The sequence below is a fragment of the Capra hircus genome, chromosome 2, assembly GCF_001704415.2.
Source record: "Capra hircus breed San Clemente chromosome 2, ASM170441v1, whole genome shotgun sequence".
Classification (NCBI taxonomy): domain Eukaryota; kingdom Metazoa; phylum Chordata; class Mammalia; order Artiodactyla; family Bovidae; genus Capra; species Capra hircus.
The window spans coordinates 115,732,106-115,757,443 of NC_030809.1; the positions used below are offsets into that span (position 1 = coordinate 115,732,106).

At 35.5% G+C, this 25,338-nt stretch overlaps 1 protein-coding gene across 3 annotated transcripts in view; it reads left to right on the forward strand.

Annotated features, from left to right (window-relative positions):
- Positions 1-23,826, forward strand: part of MTX2 (metaxin 2) — a 79,707-nt gene extending 55,881 nt beyond the window's left edge. For 2 of the 3 annotated variants that reach the window (XM_018065040.1, XM_018065046.1), the window contains 7 exons: positions 8,307-8,379; positions 11,114-11,190; positions 12,825-12,917; positions 13,405-13,443; positions 13,802-13,927; positions 14,955-15,031; positions 23,365-23,824. In XM_018065040.1, coding sequence (XP_017920529.1) covers positions 8,319-8,379; positions 11,114-11,190; positions 12,825-12,917; positions 13,405-13,443; positions 13,802-13,927; positions 14,955-15,031; positions 23,365-23,539 — 648 coding nt within the window. In that variant the 5' untranslated portion in view covers positions 8,307-8,318 and the 3' untranslated portion in view covers positions 23,540-23,824. Of the gene's footprint in view, positions 1-8,306; positions 8,380-11,113; positions 11,191-12,824; positions 12,918-13,404; positions 13,444-13,801; positions 13,928-14,954; positions 15,032-23,364 lie in introns of all 3 variants that reach the window. The other variant, XM_005675928.3, reaches the window with a different exon arrangement.

Below are 25,338 nucleotides of genomic sequence, written 5' to 3' on the forward strand. Positions count from 1 at the left end.
ATTGCAAAGGAAGGCAATGCCAAAGAATGCTCAAACTACCACACAGTTGCACTCATCTGACATGCTAGTAAAGTAATGCTCAAAATTCTCCAAGCCAGGCTTCAGCAATACGTGAACCGTGAACTCCTTGATGTTCAAGCTGGTTTTAGAAAAAGCAGAGGAACTAGAGATCAAATTGCCAACATCCGCTGGATCATGGAAAAAGCAAGAGAGTTCCAGAAAAACATCTATTTCTGCTTTATTGACTATGCCAAAGCCTTTGACTGTGTGGATCACAATAAACTGTGGAAAATTCTTCAAGAGATGGGAATACCAGACCACCTGACCTGCCTCTTGAGAAGCCTATATGCAGGTCAGGAAGCAACAGTTAGAACTGGACATGGAACAACAGACTAGTTCCAAACAGGAAAAGGAGTACATCAAGGCTGTATATTGTCACCCTGCTTATATAGCTTATATGCGGAGTACATCATGAGAAACGCTGGACTGGAAGAAACACAAGCTGGAATCAAGATTGCCAGGAGAAATATCAATAACCTCAGATATGCAGATGATACCAGCCTTATGACAGAAAGTGAAGAGGAGCTAAAAAGCCTCTTGATGAAAGTGAAAGAGGAGAGTGAAAAAGTTGGCTTAAAGCTCAACATTCAGAAAATGAAGATCATGGCATCTGGTCCCATCACTTCATGGGAAATAGATGGGGAAACAGTAGAAACAGTGTCAGACTTTATTTTGGGGGGCTCCAAAATCGCTGCAGATGATGACTGCAGCCATGAAATTAAAAGACGCTTAGTCCTTGGAAGAAAACTTATGACCAATCTAGATAGTATATTCAAAAGCAGAGACATTACTTTGCTGACTAAGGTCCGTCTAGTCAAGGCTATGGTTTTTCCTGTGGTCATGTATGGATGTGAGAGTTGGACTGTGAAGAAGGCTGAGCGCTGAAGAATTGATGCTTTTGAACTGTGGTGTTGGAGGAGACTCTTGAGAGTCCCTTGAACTGCAAGGAGATCCAACCAGTCCATTCTGAAGGAGATCAACCCTGGGATTTCTTTGGAAGGAATGATGCTAAAGCTGAAGTTCCAGTACTTTGGCCACCTCAAGTGAAGAGTTGACTCATTGGAAAAGACTCTGATGCTGGGAGGGATTGAGGGCAGGAGGAGAAGGGGACGACCGAGGATGAGATGGCTGGATGGCATCACTGACTCGATGGACGTGAATCTGAGTGAACTCCTGGAGATGGTGATGGACAGGGAGGCCTGGTGTGCTGCGATTCTTGGGGTCGCAAAGAGTCAGACACGACTGAGCGACTGAACTGAACTGGGCATATTCAGATACCAATGATGTCCATAAGAATTGTTTTTGATCTGTACTGCTGAGTCCACCTGTCCATACATTATTAAAGGAGTTAATAAGAAGTAAAAGCAGTAATTGAGCAATTTGGTCCCCCTTTTTGAATTGTTATAGAATCTGAGATGACATCATAATTTGAATCTCTCCTTTACAATTTGAATCAATTATTCCAGGGTGAAGAGTAATTCCTTTAGAAGTCAAACTAGATTGGCCAAGTAAAAGACTGAAGGTTTGTGGGGGCAGGGGACCAAAAAGTCCAGTAGGTATTTTAGAGGGGACTGCTTGAGGGTAAAGGAAAAAATCATTTAGGGCTGGTATATTGACAGCAGCACTGCTGGATGTTGAGGGTTTGAGGGAAAAGATAGAATTTGCCCCCGGTTTTTGTTGAAGCAGACTTGGGGGGCCCCCTGCTTGGAGTTTCCTGGAATAGGTTTTCTTTCAATATCAAATTTAAATTTACAGTCTTTGGCCCAGTGCATTCCTCTCTGGCAGCAAGGGCAGATTTTTGTATGTTTTTTATTAGCCTTCTTCGGGCAGTCCCTTTTTAAATGGTTTTTATCTGTCCCTGTTCGGGCGCCACTTCTTGGGGTCCTTTAATGGATCGGAACCTGGTGGTCTGGAGTCGACGATAAGAAAGTGAAAGAGAGAGAGGGGGAGAGAGAGAGAGAAAGAAAGAAAGACACGGGGACCCAAGCTCTGATGGAGCAAAGGTGCTCTAATGATGTTTCTGTGAGTATATATAGGCTGTTGTACAAGAAATTTCTTTCGACAATGATAAAGATCAGAAAACCAAAGGTATAGCAGCCGTTACTAAGGGAACAAGGGATTAATAATGGTCACAAGGTCAGGAGACAGTCCATATCTCAAGAAAGGGGATTGAGACTCAGCAGCTTTGTCGTAAGGAGAATGTTTACTCAAGGAGATTCAAGCCTGTCTCGTCCTATGACCTTAGTCCTGGGAGCAGCTTGCTGTTCCTCTCATTTCTGGCAACAGAAACTGGTAAGGAACAGAGGATTCATGAGAAACAGCACCTAGGAATCCTCCTGTTAAACATTCCCTGAGATGTTCCTGTTTCATTTTTTAATTAAAATTTTTCTATTGAATTTCACTGTGAAATTTAATTTCCCCTTTACAGCTCTTTCCCATCTTCCCCATAGTTCTCTAACTTTGGGGTTAAATTAATATTCAGTGTTTATATTATAATTAGAATGTAAATATTGATCCTAGCTGAGTGGCTTGGTGTACAATGGACATATTCTTTCTATATGATTTTTTTTTTCCTTTGAGTAAATAATTGCTTTATCTAATTCATTTGGGTAATTTTCTCTTCTATACTCTGAACTGTAAAACTTTCCCTCACAGTAGTCAAACACATCATGTCTTTTATTTATTTCTTTCTTGGAAATATTACCTTTGTACTTTAAATGGAATGGTTCCTTTCTTGGTAGGCTTCAGAAATGTTTTCCTATGACTGCTATTCATTATCATTCAGGGAATTCTCTTTTCCTTTTTTTTAACGTTGGATCCCCTAATTTTCTGCATTCTGTGCTCGTTTTTTCTTGATTTATTTTTATTTTGGCTTTTTAATGACCTTGCTTGTATTGTGTTGTTTTTATTCTATCCACACTCGATTGATACCTTAGCCACATGGAGAATTTTAGGTTGGCAAGATTTTCTCTTAGAATTTGGAAGGCCTTTTTTCATCTTCTAGCATTTGGAATTGCTATTAAGATATTCAGTGTCATCTCAGTCCCTTGTATGCTTTGCTTTTTTTCTTTTCCCCCCTTTGCTTTGTTTCCTTTTTTCCTTTTCCTTTTTTCTTCTTTCTTCCCTCCCTCCCTCCTTTCCTTTCTACCTGTATGCCTTGAGTAGGTTCGTTCATCTCTCTGTACTCCTGTTTTCTTATCTTAAAATAGGGATTTTTTTTTTTTTTTGTATCTACCCCATAGAGTAGAGCTTTTATGTAAGTACCTGGGACATAGTAAGTGCTCAATAAATATTAACCATTATTAATTTTATTTGAAGTTGCTCTCTGCTTTCTGCCTTTTCTGTTTCCTTTCCCCTCCTTTTTTTGTGGTTTGTTTTGGCTCTGTATGTTTGAGGCTATTCTCAAATATCTCTTGATCTCTGCTAGCAATTTATATTTAAGACTGAGGCACTAAAAAGCTGATGGGGGATTTTTGACATGTGGGCTCCACTATAGACTGATTGCACAGTTCGCTACTATTTTTTTGGCCATTACCTTAAATGGCCACCTACCCATCAGTATTGGCAGGTGTTTTCTATGGAAAGAGAGTCTATAAGGACTAAATTTGGCTGCCAGTGTTTGGGAGCTGAGAGAGAGAGTGACGCTTCAGCGTACATACGTTCCCTTCCCTTTCTTTTCATTGTTACTCTCCATCAGGGCCATCGGGTTTGGTTCTTCCGGAGGATGAACCTGTGAATTTTGCCAGGTTGGGGATGGGCCGGTTGTCTGATGGCTTCCATGCAGTTCTCCTGTTTTCACTGCTTTATCTCACCTCTGCCTGCTGTGGTACTTGGCCTCCAGTTTTGGAGTCTTCTAGTTTCTGCGATGCAAATGGATTGTTTTTCCCCTCTCTGTGCTCTTAGGTTTCAGCTTCCCCTGCCCTGTGAAGTCTGCTTTTCTTCTTAGAAATGGGCTGACACCTCTGGTCTGCTTTGGTCTCCTCTTCCATTCTTGGTGTTTTTCTGAGCTTATATGCTTTCTGTTTCTTCACTGTTATTTCATTGGATTTTTTTGAAAGGTTGCAGAGATAAATATAGAACTTCAATCCTTCATATTTAACTGGTTGTCGATGATATAATGTTACTTTTTCCTTTGAGTTTTCTTCAGAAATAAAAAAAATATACCAACACTCTACCCCTTCAATGAATTTTTTTGTGTGCTATGAATTTAATTAATTCATTCAATATGTTGAAACTACATCAAGTTTATTAAATTTCAGGGTCTCAGCAGTTAGGTGCTGGGTATTATGTTCTCTGTGTGTGTGTGTGTTAAAAAATTCCTACCATGTCATGTGTTTAGACAGTCAGTGAATTTATATTCAAAGAATTAATACATTTAATAGCTGTGGTTTTATTTAATTTATTAATTCTAAAGTCTTAGTTTTCACTTTTTAATAAACTTACCTGACCATTTTGTCAATTCGGATTGCTCAGCAAATGAGTAAACCCTATCCTAGGTCTTTCTGAAATTGAAAATATTATGGTATTTAATGTGTCACTGTCATCAAAAGGTGATTGATCACTTGCAGGATTTGTGGACACTGTAATACTATGCAGGCTGTTTTTATAATATTTAGCCTAATCTCTTTCAGATGATGTCAGCCTCTTTTGCTTAGATGTCTTTTATGCACTGATTGCCATTGCAAAAGACCCATGCTGTCCAATAGAACTTTCTGTGATGATGGAAATGTTCTGTTATTTATACTGTTCAATAAATAGTGATAGCCACTAGCCACATGTGGCTGTTGAGCACATGAAATGGCTAGTTCAGTTGAGGAGCTGAAATAGACTTTTCAACTTTTGTCAATTTAAATTTATGTTAAATAGCCACAGGTGACTAGTGGCTTCCATATTAAACAGCACAGTTATAAGTCATTGTTCTTATAGGATGTGCTAACTTTTTGATTTAAGTTATTTTATGTTGTCAGTCACTTGAATTAGTTTGGAATAATGTATCCAACAGAGGAATAGGAGTTGACTGAGTTATCCTGACTTTCCTTAGTATTATTGGAACTACATTTTTCTTTGGATTTACATAAGAATAAAAATATCCAGATTGCTATTTCAGAGTTGAAAGTAAAATGTGTTTTAGGTTGGTGTATCATGCTTGTTTTATTTGGAGTATTTGAGATGCAGATAAGAGATTGAAAATGCAAGTGAAAGGTGAAAGTACTGTTTTGAAACCTCAGAGATTTTTCTCCTAGCCTACAAGAGAAAGGAGAAATACTGTGGAATCAAAATCTGGTTTGGATTTAGACTTTTTATATTCTTAAAGACAGTCATGGTAATGTTTTGTTTTGCATTTTTAATGTTTGGATGAAAATACTATGTTTGTGACCTCAGATGTCTTTATGATTAATTCAGATTAATTCAGAAAATTTCTTTTGAATCAGGGATGAAGAATAATTGCACTGAATGCTATAACATTAATCTTTGGCTAAGTAGAATTGTGGCATCAGTTGAGGTCTGTGGTAAGTTGAATATTGTTAAATTTGTCAAAATTAAGTCAGTTTTTTTTTTTTTTTTTAGTAAAGAAGTAAAAATTTCATAAGGCTGAAAACATGGCTTTGATTGTAGAGCATTAAAATTTTGCTTAACCTTCTTTAGTGAAACAGAGCTTTTTGGAATAATGATTAGTATAGTTACCAATATAATACATGGAGGTTAGCAAAATATATTGTATTTGCTATTTTATGTAGTATTATGACTGTGGCTTGTGGCTCAGCTGGTAAAGAATCTGCCTGCAGTGTGGGAGACCTGGGTTCGATGCCTGGGTTGAGGAGATCCCCCGGAGAAGGGAAAGGCTACCCACTCCAGTGTTCTGGCCTGGAGAACTCCATGGGCCGTATAGTCCATGGGGTTGCAGGGAGTCGGACATGACTGAGCAAGTCTCCCTTTCATGACTTAAGTCACAACTGAATATTTATTATGATCTTCAAGAAGATACTTCAAGCGGTTCTTTCCAATTCTTTTTGTTCTTCTGAAGCCTAAAACCCCTCCACGTCCTTCATTCTCAGACAGTTTCTCCTCCCATTTCACAGAATGTGGCACTCCCTCATTCTCCCGTCCTCACTTATCAGCTTATAGTCATCATCACTGATTCTGACCACCCCTTGCAAGTACACTGAAAAAGTGTCCTGTTTCCTAGGGGGAAAAAAAGATGCTTCCACCTATGCTCTTAATTCATTACTTTTTATCTTCTGTTACTTGTATATCAGTTATTACCTGGTTCTTGTCATTTCAGCCTATTTCCACTGTTTTTTCCCGCTATATATGGTTTAATGAGCTTAACTTTTTTCTTATCATCGGGTACAGATACATATGCAATGAAGAGAGTTGATCCTTCTTAATTCCTTTCTCCCTTTTCTTCTCAGTCTTCTCGAAAGATCTCTTTATACTTATTTTAATTCTTTCCTTAGCAGTCTGTGTTTTAACAAGCCTTCCGCATGATTCTGATACACACTGAAGCTTGAGAACCACTGCCTGCAGTCCATACTTGTGGATTAACCAAGAAACTCACTATTGTTGTTATAAATTGGGAGCGTAGGTTATAATTTTTAGAGGACTGTTAATGTATACTTACACAGACATAGAGAGTCTATGGTTGGATGAGTTGTTCTTTAAACCTGTAAACAGTTATTGTTGGTCAATTAGGTAGGATTAGGTTTGGCTGTTAGTTTTGGAAAACCCAAAATAGCAATGGCTTAAAAAAGAGGATTCTTTCTTTCTTTCTCTTTCTCTCTCTCTTTTTTAATACAACTAATCCAGGTTTGGTGACTGCATGATTTTCAAAGACTTAAGCTTCTTTACTCTAATTGTTGCTCTACCACCTTCAACACTCAGCTTCTGGTGTGATTCAGTTTGGCTACTGTAGCTATATAATCAACCCTTTCACATTCTAGTCAGCACGAAGGAAAAAGAGGAGCGGTCATATCTCTTCTTTTTAAAGACACTTCACAAGCAGTTGCCCAAACTTTAAGTCCCATGAGCCAGAATTTAGACACTGGTCACACGCAGTTGTAAGGAAGCTTTGGAAATAAAGTTGTTACTTCACGCAGCCTTGTGTGAAAATATAATTAGTGATTTAAAAAATTGTATAGCATTATGTAGTTTGTGTTTACCATAAATGATTTACCCGTTCCCTATTGTTAGACAGTTAAGTTGCTTATAAAGTTTTGTGGCTATTTTTGTTGTTCAGTTGCTCAGTCATGTCTCCTGCTCCTTGCAACCCCATGGACTGCAGCACGCCAGGCTTCCCTGTCCTTCACTGTCTCCTGGAGTTTGCTCACACTCACGTCCACTGAATCGATGTCAGTTTCAGCATCAGTCCTTGCAATGAGTATTCAGGCTTGATTGCCCTTAGGATTGACTGGTTTGATCTCCTTGCAGTCCAAGGGACTCTCAAGAGTCTTCTCCAGAACGACAGTTCAAAGGCATCAATTCTTTGGTGCTCAGCCTTCTTTATGATCCAGCTCTCACATCCGTACATGACTACTGGAAAAACCATAGCTTTGACTTTATGGGCCTTTGTCTGCAAAGTGATGTCTCTGCTTTTTAAAACACTGTCTGGGTTTGTTATAACTTTTCTTCCAAGGAGCAAGCACCTTTTACATTCATGGTGGCAGTCACTATCCACAGTGATTTTGGAGCCCAAGAAAATAAAGTCCCTTATAAAATTTTTGTTGCTATAAACAAAGTAAAAATAAACAATTCTCTGTCTTTAAAAGGTGAATTAGTGAGCAAAAAAGCTGCATGTTAGGATATTGAGTATTGTTGGAGAGAAATTTGAAGTAGTAAAAAAAAACAGTTTGAGAGTTTCCGCCTAAGATGAAGGTAAGAATCCTAAGAGAGTAGTGGAATTAAGTAATAACGTATAAAGTTTGGACTTTTAGTCATCTGTTGTAGAAAAGTAAAGAAATACACAGTATTGCTGACTTAACTAATGTAGTAAAATGTAGATGACTTACATTTGAGTATATAAATGCTTTAAGCTTCATACATTTACTTGAGTCTGAGTCATATGTATTGATCTTTTAGTATTGAAATGACATTTTATTTTTGTTTTAGAGTACGAATCTTTCACTTTAAATTGATTTATTCTTTTCCTTTTCCTGAGCTTTACTTAAATTTAGAAAAGAAATAAAATGTTGTGTTCTAATATGCATATACTTTCATTAGACTTACTATAGATTTCTTTTGATCGACAGGCCTTTTTGCAAATGTGTAATCTGCCTATCAAAGTGGTCTACAGGGCAAATGCAGAATATATGTCTCCATCTGGTAAGTGGTTTTTTTTTTTTCCCTCTTTTAATACTCTGCATTGATAGAATTGCAGTGATAGTCCAGTTTGTACCTAGATTTTTAAAAAATGCCTACGTTATACTGTAGTCTGTTAATCGTATAATAGCATTGTGGCTAAGAGAAACAATATACATATTTCAATTAGAAATACTTCATTGCTGAAAAAAATGCTGACCATTATCTGAGCCTTCCATGAGTCAAAACCTTTTTGCTGGTAGAGGATCTTTCCTCCATGTTGATGGCTGCTGATCAGGGTGGTGGTTGCTAAAGGCTGGGGTGGCTGTGTCCGTTTCTTAAAGTAAGATAACACTGAAGTTTGCCTCATTGATTGACTCTTCCTTTCACAAATGATTTCTCTGTAGCATGTAGTGCTATTTGATAGCATTTTACCCCACAGTAGAGCTTCTTTCAGAACTGGAGTCAGTCTTCTCAAATCCTGGTGTTCTTTTATAAACTAAGTTTATGTAATATTCTCACTCCTTTATTGTCATTTCAACAGTCTTCACAACATCTTCACTAAGAGTACATTCCATTTCAAGAAACCACTTTCTTTGCTCATCTATTAGCAGCAACTCTTCATCCTTTAAGGTTTTATAACAGAATAATAATAAAAATGTTATTGTAAAAATGAATTATTGTGAAAATTACTAAAATATGATACAGAGACAATAAAGTAAGCAAATGCTGTTGGAAAAATGGCACCAACATACTTAGTCAATGCAGTGTTGCCACAAACCTTCAGTTTGTAAAAACGCTCAATATTTGCAAAGCACAATAAAGCAAAGTGCAGTAAGATGAGGTATATATAAGCTCTTTGTTCCAAGAACTCCAAACTGGATATTGGAAATGAGAAATACACTTTGCTCTCAAAATGTGCCACCCCCAAAATACTCTTCAGTCTGCACATTCATTCACAAGTAGTTTTCATTCTGTAATCATATTATCTCAGAGGACCTGCACTATTTCTAGCAGTATAGTAGTTGTAAAGATTTTATCCCAAGTTAAAAAAAGAGTGTGATCTAATGCTTGTGCAGATACGATTTTTTTTTCTCTTTTGCAAGATTTATAAAGCAGTAGAAAAAAAGAATGCAGAATTCAGTGTTTTTATACTGGTAAATGGAAATGTCTTCTAAATTCATTTGCTGAGTTGTATTCCAAAAGGCCTGCGTTTCCTTTGTGATATTATCCTATGGATGCAGATGAAGCTTTTGTTGGTGCAGTGCACCTCATCCATGACCCTCAGTCTTGTCTGAGCTGGAGAGGAGTGACTCTATTGAAAAGGACCATGAAGAAGCGTGCTGTTAGTGCGAACTCTGTTTAAACTAGGTCTGACAGAGTTTCATCCTCTAGCATTTTAGGTAGACTTTATTACTATTTGGAGATTGTCATCTCTGATAATTTCACCAGTTATTAGTATTTATAAAATTAAAATATTACTTTTTAATGTGATATTTACTTAGAGATGCCAATTTTTCTTTAAGTTAAATTAGTTATTTTAATTGGAGGCTAATTACTCTACAATATTGTGGTGGTTTTTGCCATACATTGACATGAATCAGCCATGGGTGTACATGTGTTCCCCATCCTGAACCCCCCTCCCACCTCCCTCCCCATCCCATCCCTCTGGGTCATCCCAGTGCACCAGCCCCGAGCACCCTGTCTCAAGCATCGAACCTGGACTGGCGATCTGTTTCACATATGATAATATACATGTTTCAGTGCTCTTCTCCCAAATCATCCCACCCTCGCCTTCTCCCACAGAGTCCAAAAGTCTGTTCTTTACATCTGTGTCTCTTTTGCTGTCTCGCATATATGGTCATTGTTACCATCTTTCTAAATTCCATATATATGCGTTAATATACTGTGTTAGTGTTTTTCTTTCTGACTTACTTCACTCTGTATAATAGGCTCCAGTTTCATCCACCTCATTAGAACTGATTCAAATGCATTCTTTTTAATAGCTGAATAATATTCCGTTGTGTATATGTACCACAGCTTTCTTATCCATTCGTCTGCCAATGGACATCTAGGTTGCTTCCATGTCCTGGCTATTGTAAACAGTGGAGAAGCCAGTTTTTATAAGCATAGTATTTCTTCTTTTTTTCCCCACATGTGTTGGGAGCAGACTTTGTATTATAATTCATAAGCTAGCATACTTTCAAAGATTGTTATTCACTTAATTCCTGATATTTTTTGAGTCAGATACATTTATTAATGTACCATTATGTGCTAAACAATTGACCTCAATGGTTGTCTGAGATATGAAAGTAGTAGATGTAAAAAAAAAAGTCTTTATAAATATTGTTTAAATATGGGTTGATCTATTGTAATCTGAAGGGAAGGCATAGTTAAAGTTTTAACAATCTGTCAGTCATGAAACAATGTCCAGGCTTCGTTCATACAATTTGAATAATTAGTATTCACTGCTGCATACTGATTTGTTAGTGTTAGCTCTGAAAAGGGAGCGTTATGTTATTATATGTGAGTGAGAGCTCTCGAAATGAATCTTGTCTCTTTCTTTTATTTTAAAATTAGCAATTGATGTTAGAAAATTATTAGAATTTAATATACATGCTTAACTGTAATTCTAAAAAGTCATAATGTTACAAAACTCTGTATTAATCAGATATAACCAAGTGTTGTGTTGATTTCCTTTTTAGCACAAATTTTAATTTACTGGTCATGTTCTCACATTGTTTTTCCCCTTCCACAGGTAAAGTACCTTTTATTCATGTAGGAAATCAAGTAGTATCAGAACTTGGTCCAATAGTCCAATTCGTTAAAGCCAAGGTAATAAAGAAGATATTAAATGGATTTGATCACAGTTACTCTTAAATAGGTCATTCATCATCTTTAGTGTGTCGTAGCATTTACATTGATTTTAACCTAGTTTTATAAAATGCTGATATAAACTACTGGAGAAATAGTCTAAAGAGTTTTTTTTTTCCTTTTATAATGTAAATCAATGGCAAAAGAGGCCTTTTGATCTTTACAAAATGAGAGATAATTTTCTCATTCATGTTTATGAGAATTTTGGTCACAAATGAAAACTATTAGGTTGTTGTAAAATATCAGGTTGACTTTTGAGAAGGGAGTTATAGAATGTTTACAGGTTGAATGTACTCCTTTACCCATTATTCAGTTTAGATTTTAATAGTTATCAAAGAACAACCTCCGTTAACATTTTGGGGGACATCCATCCAGAATTTTTTTGCATATGTAGAAAAATATAAGTAATACTATTAGTCTTATTTTGAAACCTGCCTTTTAAAGTCATCAATATGTTTAGAAATTCTTCCATGTTAATGACTATAGATATGTATTATCCTTTTAGATTGTTGTATAGTATTCTTATGTATTCAGTTCAGTTCAGTCCCTCAGTCATGTCTGACTCTTTGCAACCCCGTAGACCGCAGCACACCAGGCCTCCGTGTCCATCACCAACTCCCGGAGTCTACTCAAATCCATGTCCATTGAGTTGGTGATGCCATGCAACCATATCACCATCTGTTGTCCCCTTTTTCTCCCGCCTTCATTCTTTCCCAGCATCAGGTTCTTTTCCAGTGAGTCATTTCTTCGCATCAGGTGGCCAAAGGATTGGAGTTTCAGCTTCAGCATCAGTCCTTCCAATGAATATTCAGGACTGATTTCCTTTAGGATGGACTGCTTGGATCTCCTTCCAATCCAAGGAACTCTCAAGAGTCTTCTCCAACACCACAGTTCAAAAGCATCTTTTGTATTAGAATTTTTTTACTTAATTCTTTATTGATGGACACATAAGTTGTTGGCAACTTTTTGCTGTTATTGAGTGCTAAGATAAATATTCTTTTATGTATACCTTTATACACTTGTTAAATTATCTCCTTAGCATAAATTCCTAAGAGTGATATTACAGTGTTATAGGGTATACATTTTAAAAATTTTACAACAGATCATCAGATTGAACTAAAGTTTATACTATTTTATAAGTCTACTCATTACTGTAGTGTATTAGCATTTAAAAATTAGTGTCTTTTTCCCTATCCTTTACTAATAACACTTCAAAAAAATCTTTGACCACTTTATAAGTAACACATGTCAATCTTTTGGAATTTATTTTATTACTAAGGTTTAGTGTCTTAAAAAAACACAGTTTACTGACCATCCTTGTGTTCTTCTTTGGTGAAATAATAAATTTTATCTCTTGAATGATACATTTTTATAATGACGAGTAAATACTTCTTACTAATATTTTATAGTCATAGCAAAGTATTATTTTTTCATAATTTTCACATAAAATAATTATGTTTTAGGGACATTTTGAAAACTAATCCTTTGGACATCTGCAGTAAAACATTGATGTTGTATTACTTGGTAGTAAGATAACTGAAAGTTTTTGTATGTTTAATATGATGCTCTTTAAAATTTTTTTAAATTCCCTTTAGGGCCATTCTCTTAGTGATGGGCTGGATGAAGTCCAAAAAGCAGAAATGAAAGCCTACATGGAATTAGTCAACAATATGCTGTTGACTGCAGAGGTATAACAGAAGATAACAGGCCTTGAAAATAAGCTTTTTCTCTCATAAAAGATTATCTTTCTTATGGCTTATTTTAAAGTTACTGAAATAAAGGAAAATAGTGAAGTAAACTCTAGGGCTAGTATGGTTACCCAGATTATTTAATCATTATGTTTGAATAAGTTGCCTGTTTTTTCATTTCTAGTTTTTTCTTTTTGTAAACAGGAGTGATCATTTTATTTTGGTCTTGTGAAGTTTTCTTAAATAATATCCGTAAAATACTCTAATGGCATTTAGAGATAATTTTATGAATAAAAAGTATTTTTTAGGTACCATCATTAAGCTTAATAATTCTGTGTGGAACATTAGCCAAGGGGGGAAAAAATGTTCACATATGTGACTTCAATGATATTGGTTTATAAAACTTACTCTGGCAAGAAATAACTTACTTTATCCATTTTCTCTTTGATATGCTGAAGTTTTGGTGATTGTTTTTTTTTTTTCCTAGCTGTATCTTCAGTGGTGTGATGATGCTACTGTAGGAGAGGTGAGTGGTTCTGCAGCATTTATCTTAATTAAAATTTAATGAAAAAACACTTTTGCTCAGAATCATAAGTCCCTGCTCATAAATGAAACATTGTGGTTTGTACCATTAGTGATATAGTTTTTCACTTAACTTTAATTTTGCTTGCACATACATTTTAGGGAAGCTATATGTTGTTTGATATAACTGGTTGCAAAGTGCATAAAAGTTTATATATTTATAAAGGGAATCACTTAAAATTTTAATTTTAAGATTGCATACTATGTTTTTGTTTCTCTGAAAATATATTTCCTTTAGAAATCTATTTGTGAAAATACTTTATTTTTAGGATCTCAATTTTAACATAATCTTTTTGCTTTAGATCACTCATGCTAGGTATGGATCTCCCTACCCTTGGCCTCTGAATCATATTTTGGCCTATCAGAAACAGTGGGAAGTCAAACGTAAGATGAAAGCTATTGGATGGGGTAACAAGACTCTGGACCAGGTCAGTTCAGGTTGAAGTTGATAAAACCCTCAACTTTAATGCATAAAGAAAAAGAATTTTTAAAATTCATAGTCCTTTAAAAAAAAAATCCCAACATAATAAAAAAAATTAACAAAACATTTGTTCTTATTTTCTCTGACATGAAGTAGTTTATTGTTTTATAAAAATCACACATGCTTATTATAAGACAAATTATGTAATACAGAAAACTTCAAAAAGGGAATAAAAATTGCCTTGGATCCTGCCACCTAGAAATTGCCACTGTTAACTATGTGAAGAACATTCTTCTAGATGTCTCTTAATATTTTTAAAAAGTGGAATCATATTATACTTGCCACTCTCTAACCTAATATTTTTTCCATTCAACAATACATTGTGGGCATTTTTTATGCCAGTAAATATAGATCTGCAGCATCAGGGCTTTAAAAAAAAACAAAACCCTGTTAAATGCAGTGCTTAAAATTCCTACTTTTCTTTGGTCTTGCATTACTGAAGTAGAAAAATTATAAAAATATGAGTTTGAGTATCATTAAGCAGGATACCCCTAGTCCTAGCAAGCCAACCATTGATTTGTGCCACTGGCCACGAGGAGGATTGGGTAATTGAAAGGAGCAGAGTAAATAAAATGTTTCCACTAGTGGAAAACAATCCAAATGCTGCTTATTCATGGTAGATCAGTAGTGTCATCTTTATGAAGCGGATTTTTTAATATATGTGCAATCATTTGATTATATGGATTCAGGAAAACTTTTATAGGGAGTAGAGTATTGAGATAAAAACTTTCTTGATCAGAATCCTTATGAGTAACTTAAATGTACTTGCGTTTAAAGGAAATTTGTTCTCAAATTTTCGTATTTCTTATATAGAAAGTATTACTTATGCTGTCTCTGTGGTCTCTTGTCTGATTTAAATATACTCTAAAAGGTTACCTAAATTTATTGTAAGCTATGTTACAAATGAAGTTTTAGACACATTGTATTGCTTGCTAATTTAAATGTTTTTCTTTGGGGTCTGTTGCTTGTGTTAGGTCTTAGAAGATGTAGACCAGTGCTGTCAAGCTCTTTCTCAAAGACTGGGAACACAACCATATTTCTTCAATAAACAGTAAGGATTTTATTCTTTTTAGTGAATTAGTTTCTTTTCTATATTGTTATTTTATCATGTATATAATATCATTTTGTCATAGAGGAATTGTTTTATCAAGAAGTATTTATGAAAACAGTTACATTAAAATTTATTTTTGCATTCATTAAACATTTAATTTCTTGGTTATCAGGCACAGCACTAGCTTCTGGGAGACTAAGATTTCTAAAATTTGGTGGTAGCCATTAAGAATTTTCTCCTGAAGGCAGACATGTAAACCCATCATTATACTATGATATAGAGGTTCTACTAGAAATACGTCAAGATGCTTTATATGGAACTATGACATCTTAAAATTCTGAGCTTGCAAAGTACTATTAAAACATGAAGTGTAGCCATTGTCTGTATAGGCTAATTCCCTGAGGACTAGAAAAGTGAATAAAACTAAACAGTAAAAAATATTGTTGGATGGACAAGTACTATTAGAAACTTTTCTTTTTAAAATTTAATGAAAATATTTGTAAAGCATAGAAATGATTGTAAAGGATATAGATTCAAAATATGTATGTATATATGTGAATTAAGTATTTCATGTTTCATTAAGATAGAATTTTTTGTAATTTGGAAAATAATATCTAATGTAGGCAAAGAATGAATTTTTCCTTTTTTTGTTTTGAAGTTACTATTTTACTATATCAGAATCAATTATCCTGTGATCTAGTTTAAGATGGGTTTAAATAAGCATTTTAGCCTCAGTGGTTTGCTTGGAATCGAATCTTTTTTTAGCTTTAATAAAAATCCCTTGACTTTTAGATTGATAATTTTTAAAAAGATTTATTTGCTATTATTTATTATATCTTCAGAGGCATTCATCTGTAGCTATATCAAACATCTTTTGGTAGAGATATTAATATTTGTAGCAAAAATGACAATGATGATAGCTTGGAAATATGTAAGTTATATTAATGTATGTGCTATACAGTTGATATTCAAATAAAATTGGAGTCTGTTGATCTTTGAAGCAGAAAATGTCATAGAGTTCAAACCATGAAATCCTGGTAGGTGAAGCTTCTATAGCTATATGTTCTTACTTTTAGTGATGTTTGCTATACTGATGCTAGTTGTTTAGTCTCTAATACAAAAGAAATGTATCAAAATGTTTCTGTTGTGTAGTTCCTTTTCTTTCTGATATAGGAATTCATAGGAGCGGAAAAGCTCAAAAAGGGTATATTTAATTAATCCAGCTTGAACATCTGGAAGTTCATAGTTCACGTAATGTTGAATCCTGGCTTGGAGAATTTTGAGCGTTACTTGTGTGTAGTTATTTTTAAACTTGTAATTGAAAATTCAAAGTTTAGAATAGGTGTAAAAATGAGGTTTGTAACTGAGAAACTGTTTAACTGGTATTAAGATGTAGGTTTTTGAAATAATTTTATCTTATATGAGACTTAAACATTTTTGTTTTTGAAGTATAGAATAGGTTTAATTTAATTTTATGCAGTTGTTTAATAATATTAAAATTTATTTCCCTGTGAATCCTCTGCTTACCCTCTAAACTTAGAATCAGCTTTTCTTCTAGCTTACTTACTAGACATGTTGAGAGGCCTCATGAAAGAAACTTAGTCACTCCTGAGAAGAAAGAGAAAGAGGGTTGAGGGAGTTCTTGCGAGAATTTGTTGTTGCTGTTTAGTGCTAGGTTGTATCTGATTCTTGAGACCCCATGGACTGTAGCCCGTCAGGCTCCTCTGGTTCATGGGATTCTCCAGGCAAGAATACTGGACTGGGTTGCCATTTCCTTCTCCAGGGGATCTTCCTGACCCAGGGACTAAACCTGCGTCTCATGCATTGCAGACGGATTCTTAACCATGGACCTACCAGGGAAGCCCTGCAGCAAGAATAGTAATTGGGAAAAAGGAGACAAAGAAGCTCAGTGGTGGAAAGGAAAAAGGAAAGTGAACTTGAAAACAAATGAGAAATAATACAAAGTAGATACTAATGATTGTTGGCCTTTTTATCCTTCATGATGCATAGTGTTGGTGTGTCCGACTCTTTGGACCCCATGGACTGTAGCCCGGCAGGCCCCTTTGTCCATGGCGATTCTCTAGGCAAGAAAACTAGAATGGGTTGCCTTGCCCTCCTCCAGGGGATCTTCCCAACCCAGAGATCGAACCCAGGTCTCCTACATTGCAGGCAGATTCTTTACCATCTGAGCCACCAGGGAAATTCATATTTCTAAAATGAAAGTCAAAATCTGTGCTATCTGTTGTGTACACATAACCTTGCTGATGTGATACTTGTTAAGACACCTATACAAAGACTGAGTCATTTGTTCCCTTTCACCTGGTGAGTGGATTTGAAATAAAAACCTAAATGTTTTCTTAAAGTGATATTTTCCTGTTACTTTTTAATAAAGAGGAAGAAGTAGAAAAAAAGTAGTTCTTAGAAATGTAATCAGGATAGTAAGAATTATACTACTCTAAAGCATTTATGAGCTCCTTGCAGGTCTAAGTGTTTCCAAATAAAATCTGTTAGAGGAAGCTCAGTAGATGTTGGTTAAAACTAGATTAAATTGAATGATAAATTGAAAAAGAGTTAGATTTGAAAAAGGAAAAAATACTGCTGTTAACCTTTAAGTAAATGGTAAAATTTGAAAATTATACCTTCATATACAGATTGGAAATGCAAAAATTATACTTGGGAACCTTAAGAAAAATTTCAGGGGGGAGTAGAATTTCATTGAGCTTTTTTAAATTAAGAAATCACCAGTTAAGAAAATTAAGGAGAAATTGCTCAAAAATACCCACAGGCAAAATACCCAAAGGCAAAATATAGCAAAGTTAATGGCAAGAAGCTTGATTTACAAATTTGAGTGATAGTCCTAAAGATCAGTGGTTGATATAAAGAAAGGATATGTAAATTATTTCTGTTAGTATGAGAAATGACAAATTAATAGTATAACAGGAAAGAAAAATAAGGGAATACTCAGACAAAATTAATGTTTTTGGAAAGAAAAATTCGAGAACACTCAGACAAAATTAATGTTTTTGAAACTAGGCTATGAAAGGTATCAGAAAGAAAGAAATGTGGAACCATAACAGTTGAAAATGAAAAGGATGAGTGCAAAAATTTTTAATGGGAAAGGTTAGGAAAACATTCATGTTTTATGGTACTGTTTTTATATGCAAATGAAAGACTAGTAGGTAACTGATGGATGTTAGCTGAACCTATTGATAGCAGTTTTATAATATATGTAAATCAAGCTATCATGCTGTAAACTTTAAACTTACACAGCGATGTATGTTAATTATTTTTCAGTAAAACTGGAAAAAAAAGAATAGTGGATAACCAACAGAAAAGTAGAAAGAATGATAATGCAAGATGAGAAGGCAACATTATGAAAGATGTTAAAGGTCTTAGGAGGGGAGTTGCTATTTATATCTAAATTATAATCCGCAAACTACTTAGTGGGCAGAAGGGTGGTTTTCTCTCCATATTATATAGAAAAGGTAATTAAAGCTGGAGGTACATGAAATCTTGGCTTGATTACATGATTCAATAAAAATACTGGGTCTCTTTATAGGAGTTGCAAACATTTTTCTGAGTATCTTGCTTTTTTTAAAAAAGTCAAGTTTGTGGTATAATTTACAAAAAGTAAAATTGGCGCTTTTATGTGTATACAGTTTTGTGAGTTATAACAGTGGTATATAGTTGTGTCCCACTACCACAGTGTACTCTTTATTTATTTTTTAACAATATCAATATTTCAATTATACAGTCATAAAAGGAAAGAGAAATAGAAACAATAGAGAAGAGTAACAGCACATACACAATATACTTTTTAAAAAGAGTACTGTGGGAATTGATAACTTATATGTCAGAGTCACCTAATGTAAGCAGTTGCGGAAGGATTGCAAAAAATATGCATTGGAAGTTATGTGTGTGTTTTGCTTTAGTATAGTGTATCCTACTTCCTGTTAGATGTTCTAAAAGTAATTGGTCATGAAGTTGCTGTCTTTAGGAAACATCAGATCGATTTTTATATGCTTGTTACCTGTATATAATTCAGCACCTTTTGAGTTATATAGATGACATTTGCAGCAGATAACATTTTGACCACTTCAGGGGTACTACTACACAACTCTGGTTTAAACATGCCTTCATACCCAAGCTCATTCAGAGCCTTCATTTGTTGACAAAAGATGCCCTGCTACTAGAAGTTGCATCACAGAATATATTCACCTCTTTTAGGCTCTAGTACAAGAAACAGAGGGTAGTTAATCCTAAGTAAAGATTAGAAAAATAAATCCTAAATTGATAAGATACACGTTTTAAGAAATATGTTTAGGGATCTGGAAGGATTGATGTTCGTATTACTTCTCATAGAGTGCCTCAGCTCTACGTTTATCTACCTTCTGCATCTTTGGTTTTTTCCAGGTGTTCATTTGTTATTAATTCTTAATCTGTGATGCTAGGATCATAGTGCTATTAAGTCCCAGGACACTTGTGATTTTTTTTTTTAAACTATCCTGTTGACTACCTTCTTAAACATGACCATAAATTGCACATTTGACTTTGATTAATAGTTCATGAATGTGTCAAAAGAGGGAAGGCTTTGGAAGAATGTGAATAACTACTGTTGAAAAATTAAATATCCTGTACAGCTTAGGATGCTTTCTTTTTTGTTGCATTATTGATTCAACATATAACCATTCAGTTCCTTAGATTCCTTGCTAAGAACTGGGGATATAAAGATATATGCTTTGTTACCTTTAGAGAACTTAGAGTATAAGAGGGAAACATTAAGTAAATAGTTATAATGTGGTATGAAAAGTACTTCACCTTTTTATTGATTCATTTAAACACATACTTATTGAGAACTTACTTTGGGCCAGGTGTTGTTCTAGATAATGGGGACATAACAGGAAACAAGTAGACAGTGACCTGGTGGAAGGAGACAGACGATTAAAAATAAATATGAGAAAGTTTAAAGTGCCATATAGAGAATTAAAATAGGATCACATCACAATAAGTAACTATATGCCCACTTTAGTTGGCATGGTCAGGGGAGACTTTCAGATGTGACGTTTAAGCTGTATTCTGAAAGACAAGGAGGAGCCAGCAATGTGAAATCAAGGGAAGAGTGTTCCAGGTAGCAGGAATAGTTGGGTCAAGTCCCTAAGATTGGCTAGTTTATGTTCAGATGGAAGAAGCAAAGCCATCTATGGTTGTGTGTTGAAAATGGTAGGCGGTACGGCTGAAGAGGTAAGCCAGAGCCAGATCATCTGAGACTTGTATGCTTTGGGTAAGGAGTTTGCGTGTTAGTGTAAGTAGAATGGAAATTCATTGGAATGTTTTATGCTTGGCGTGGTGTGAGCTGGTGATATTTTTTAAAAAGTAGCAGAGCAGTTAAGTAGAAGCAGGGAGATACAGTAGGAAGGTAGTACAGTGGTCTTGGTGAGATGATGGTGGCTCAGATGAGGAGGTAATAACAGATAAGTGGTGGTATTCAGGACATATTTTGGTGGTTATGTCTCACCCGGCTTTCTAATAGATGTGAGAGGATAAGAGAAGACTCAAGCGGAACTCACATTTTTGGCTTGAACAGGTGGTGCATATAGGTGCATATAGACTTTTATTTTGAGAAGATGAGGAGACAAGCTGATTTGAGATCCTTATTGAACATTCATGTGGAGATATTTGAACGTATTATTCTGGACTTCAGGGGAGAGACTCAGGCTGGAGATAAATACTTAGGAATTAGTGACATGAAGACATATAAGGCCATGCAACCACAAGAGGTCATTCATGAGTGGCGATCAAGGCTACATAGCTAGTAAGTTAGTGGCAGAATTAGGATTTGACAGAACCCCATTGCCGGGAGAAATATCAATAACCTCAGATATGCAGATGACATAACCCTTATGGCAGAAAGCGAAGAACTAAAGAGCCTCTTGATGAAAGTGAAAGAGGAGAGTGAAGAAGTTGGCTTAAAACTCAACATTCAGAAAACGAAGATCATGGCACCTGGTGCCATCACTTTATGGTAAATAGACGGGAAAACAGTGGAGACAGTGACAGACTTTATTTTTTTGGACTCCAAAATCACTACAGATGGTGACTGCAGCCATGAAATTAAAAGACGCTTGCTCCTTGGAAGAAAAGTTATGACCAACCTAGACAGCATATTACAAAGCAGAGATGTTACTTTGCCAGCAAAGGTCCGTCTAGTCAAAGCTACGGTTTTTCCTGTGGTCATGTATGGATGTGAGAGTTGGACTAGAAAGAAAGCTGAGCACTGAAGAGTTGATGCTTTTGAACTGTGGTGTTGGAGAAGACTCTTGAGAGTCCCTTGGACAGCAAGGAGATCCAACTAATCCATCCTAAAGGAGATCAGTCCTGAATATTCACTGGAAAGACTAATACTGAAGTTGAAACTCCAATACTTTGGCCACCTGATGTGAAGAATTGACTCATTTAAAACGACCCTAATGCTGGGAAAGATCGAAAAGATAGAAGGTGACGACAGAGTTGGGATCGCCAACTCAATGGACATGAGTTTGAGTAAACTCTAGGAGTTGGTGGTGGACGGGGAGGGCCAGTGTGCTGCAGTCCATTGGGTCTCAAAGAGTCGGACATGACTGAGCGACTGAACTGAAAAGGTCTATTTTGCCAAACCAGGTTACTGCAACATATTTTTACATTTCAGGTGGATTAAGATGTTTTCTCTATAATTTAGGACTACCACTGTAGGATTGACAGCAGTAATTACTGATGGCATATAATGATGTATTTTTTCCTTTTAGTAATATTGTGCTGTGCTTAGTCACTCAGCTGTGTTCGACTCTGTGCAACCCCATGGACTGTAGCCCTCCAGGCTCCTCTGTCCATGGGGATTCTCCAGGCAAGAATACTGGAGTGGGTTGCCACGCCCTCCTCCAGGAAATCTTCCTGATCCAGGGATTGTACCCATGTTTTCCCCATTGCAGGCAGATTCTTTACCATCTGAGCCACCAGGGAAGCCCAATATTGTGCTAATGCAGTATAATGAGAGGGTTCAGGGTGCTGACCCTTAGCTACAGTTGAAAATCCATGTATAACTTTAGTCAGACCTTTGTGTCTGTGGCTCTGCATCCACAAACAGATTAAATCAACCATGGATTGTGTAGTAATGTAGTATCTGTTTATTGAAAAAAAACTTGGCATATAAGTGGACCTTAACAACAATTCCAGCCAGTGTTGTTCACAGGTCTATTGTAATTATTTTAATATAATGTAAATTTGTGATATCCCATATATAGACCATTGGTAGCAAGGTAGATAAATTTCATCTTTTTGTTAGTGATATTTAATTAAAGGGGAAAAAAAAACTCTACAAAAATTTTTCTTGAAGCCATTCTTGTATATCCTTCAGAAAGCTAAGTTTACTTTAAAAAGGGTAAGTAAACTTGCTTTCTTACTTTTATATCTTTAGCATCTGGCACAGTTACTGGCTCATTGGAGACCTGTTGTATATTTAGTAAATAACTTAATAAAATGAACGTGATTATTTACACTAATATTATTTTAACACATTTAAATGATACTACTATTTAAGAAGGGCTTCCCTGATAGCTCGGTTGGTAAAGAATCTGCCTGTAATGCGGGAGACCCCAGTTTGATTCCTGGGTCAGGAAGATCCACTGGAGAAGGGATAGGCTACCCACTCCATTATTCTTGGGTTTCCCTTGTGGCTCAGCTGGTAAAGAACCCCCTGCAGTGTGGGAGACCTGGATTTGATCCTTCGGTTGGGAAGATCCCCTGGAGAAGGAAAAGGCTACCCACTCCAGTATTCTGGCCTAGAGAATTCCATGGATTGTGTAGTCTATGGAGTTGTAAAGAGTTGAACACGACTGAGTGACTTTGGGCTTCCCTGGTGGCTCAGACGGTAAAGAATCTTCCCACAATATGGGAGACCTGGGTTCAATCACTGGGTTGGGAAGATCTCCTGGAGAAGGGAATGGCAACCCACTGCAGTGTTCTTGCCTGGAGAATTTCATGGACAGAGGAGTCTGGTGGGCTACAGTCCATGGGATCGCAGAGTTGGACACAACTGAGCGACTAACACACGCACGCACACACACTATTTAAGAAAGCAAGTCACATAACTAGCAAATCATGGTTCAAAAGTTTTCATATTTTTTAACAGAAACTCCAGTAAAATAGAATAAATTCTATCAGATTGGGGTAGGATTTATGTCTTAAGTTAGTTTTTTCTTTTAAATAGAATAATAAAGTGTTTTTTTTTTAAATTGTGTTTAGTCTACCTTGTAAGTTAAATGCTGTTCATGTTGCTCTCGTTTCTGCTTTTGTCTTAGGCCTACTGAACTAGATGCACTGGTATTTGGCCATCTATATACCATTCTTACTACACAAATGACCAATGATGAACTTTCTGAGAAGGTGAAAAACTACAGCAACCTCCTTGCTTTCTGCAGAAGAATTGAACAACACTATTTTGGCAAAGGCAGCTCATCTATCAGATTGTCTTAGAATTATGTGTTAATTTAGTTATTATTAAAAAATTTAAACTTTTGAAATATGTGTTACTTAAATGATGTAATAGATAATAGTATCAGAATTCAAAGCTCAAAATACTGCTTTTCAAAACCTCAGAACAAATTATATAATGTATCATATACATGTACTTTATACTGTTACTTGTGTATACGTTAAAATAATTTTAAATGATTTCATTTGGTATGTTGTACCCCATATCTTTGAAATTTTTGTTTTTTTGGCACATGTATGCATATAAAAATAAAGCTCAAACAACTAAATGGCTGGTGTATTTATTAATACTTTCCATCTTTCTGAAAGCTGCTCTTTGAGCTTTATACGTGTAATAGGCAGTGTTTTCTCTAAGGCAGTAATTTGTGTCCCATACTCCCAAGATTACTAGATACATGATGAACCTGGTCATGGGAAATACATTCTTAACAGTGTACTTAGAAAATGCAAATAATTACAAAGCATTTAAAACCTGGAACAGATTTAAGAGCATTTTTCTTATCTCAACTTTATTGAACTTAAAAACATTTCATCAGAGCTGCTATAATTTACATTGATAAAAAGATAGTTTTAAGAACTTAACTTTTTTAAAACTTCTTTTGGAATAGAATATTGCTGTTTTATTCCTTTTGTGGGGAAGTTGAGGCTTCCCTGTAGGCTTAGATGGTAAAGAGTCTGCCTGCAATGCGGGAGACCCAGATTTGATCTCTGGGTTGGGAAGATCCCCTGCAGTGGGAAGTGGCAACCCACTTCAGTATTCTTGTCTGGAGAATTCCATGAACAGAGGGGCCCGGTGGCTGCAGTCCATCTGGTTGGAAAGAATTGGACGCAACTGAGAGACTAACACTTTGTTTACACTTTTATTTTCTGAGGATAGTTTTCACAGAAGTATTTATTTATACCTAGACACTAGGATTATATGCTGTCTTTCTTTCAGTTTTTTGAATATTTTATGGAAAACCAGGGATGCTGTAAGAATCAGATGTAAAAATAATTTCTTAAAATAGTCTAGAATAGTAGTACTTTTATGTTTATTTATGTACCAGACATATTAACTCGTTTAATCCTTACAAAAACCATGAAGGTTATTATTCCCAGTTCACACAAGAGGAAATAGAGACACAAAAAGAATAATAAAGTCATGGAGTTAGTAAGTGGTAGAATTGGAATTCAAACCCAGGCGGTCTTGGCATCTGTTTGGCTTTTTTAAAGAACACTATAATTTTTTTTAAGATGATAGATTTATACTTTTTAAGGAATGTATTAGGTTCTCCTTAACCCAAGTCCCACATAAACATTGGGTTCTTCCTTTTGACTGTAGTATTATTTATTATAGCTTTCCTGAACTAATTTTGTAATTTGTATTATTTTTAAAAATTCCAATTTACGTATGCTTTTGTATAATTTTTATGACAGGTTTTTTTGGCTCTGTATTTTTGTATTTTTTTAAATACTGAATAAGATTATTTTCTTTTAATAATACCATTATTAAAGGAAATTAATACATTCTTGTAAATTCTGCTGTTCTCTTCAAGGAACCATAAGGGACAGTTTCTAAGTTTCCTCCCATGTCCCCTGTTTTTTGTTTTCTTTTTCCTTTTTTTTGGTGAACTTCCTGTGAGGTCCTTCGAGAAAATCCTGTGAGTAAATGTGAATTCCTCTTGGTTTGTGGCCTCCAAGGTTTTGATGGTCTTTTGTTAGCTCACACTCCACCTTTAGTCATTAAAGTATTAGCTAAGTTCTTACTATTGTCCAGTAGTATCTTTTTCAGGTAAGCTGGT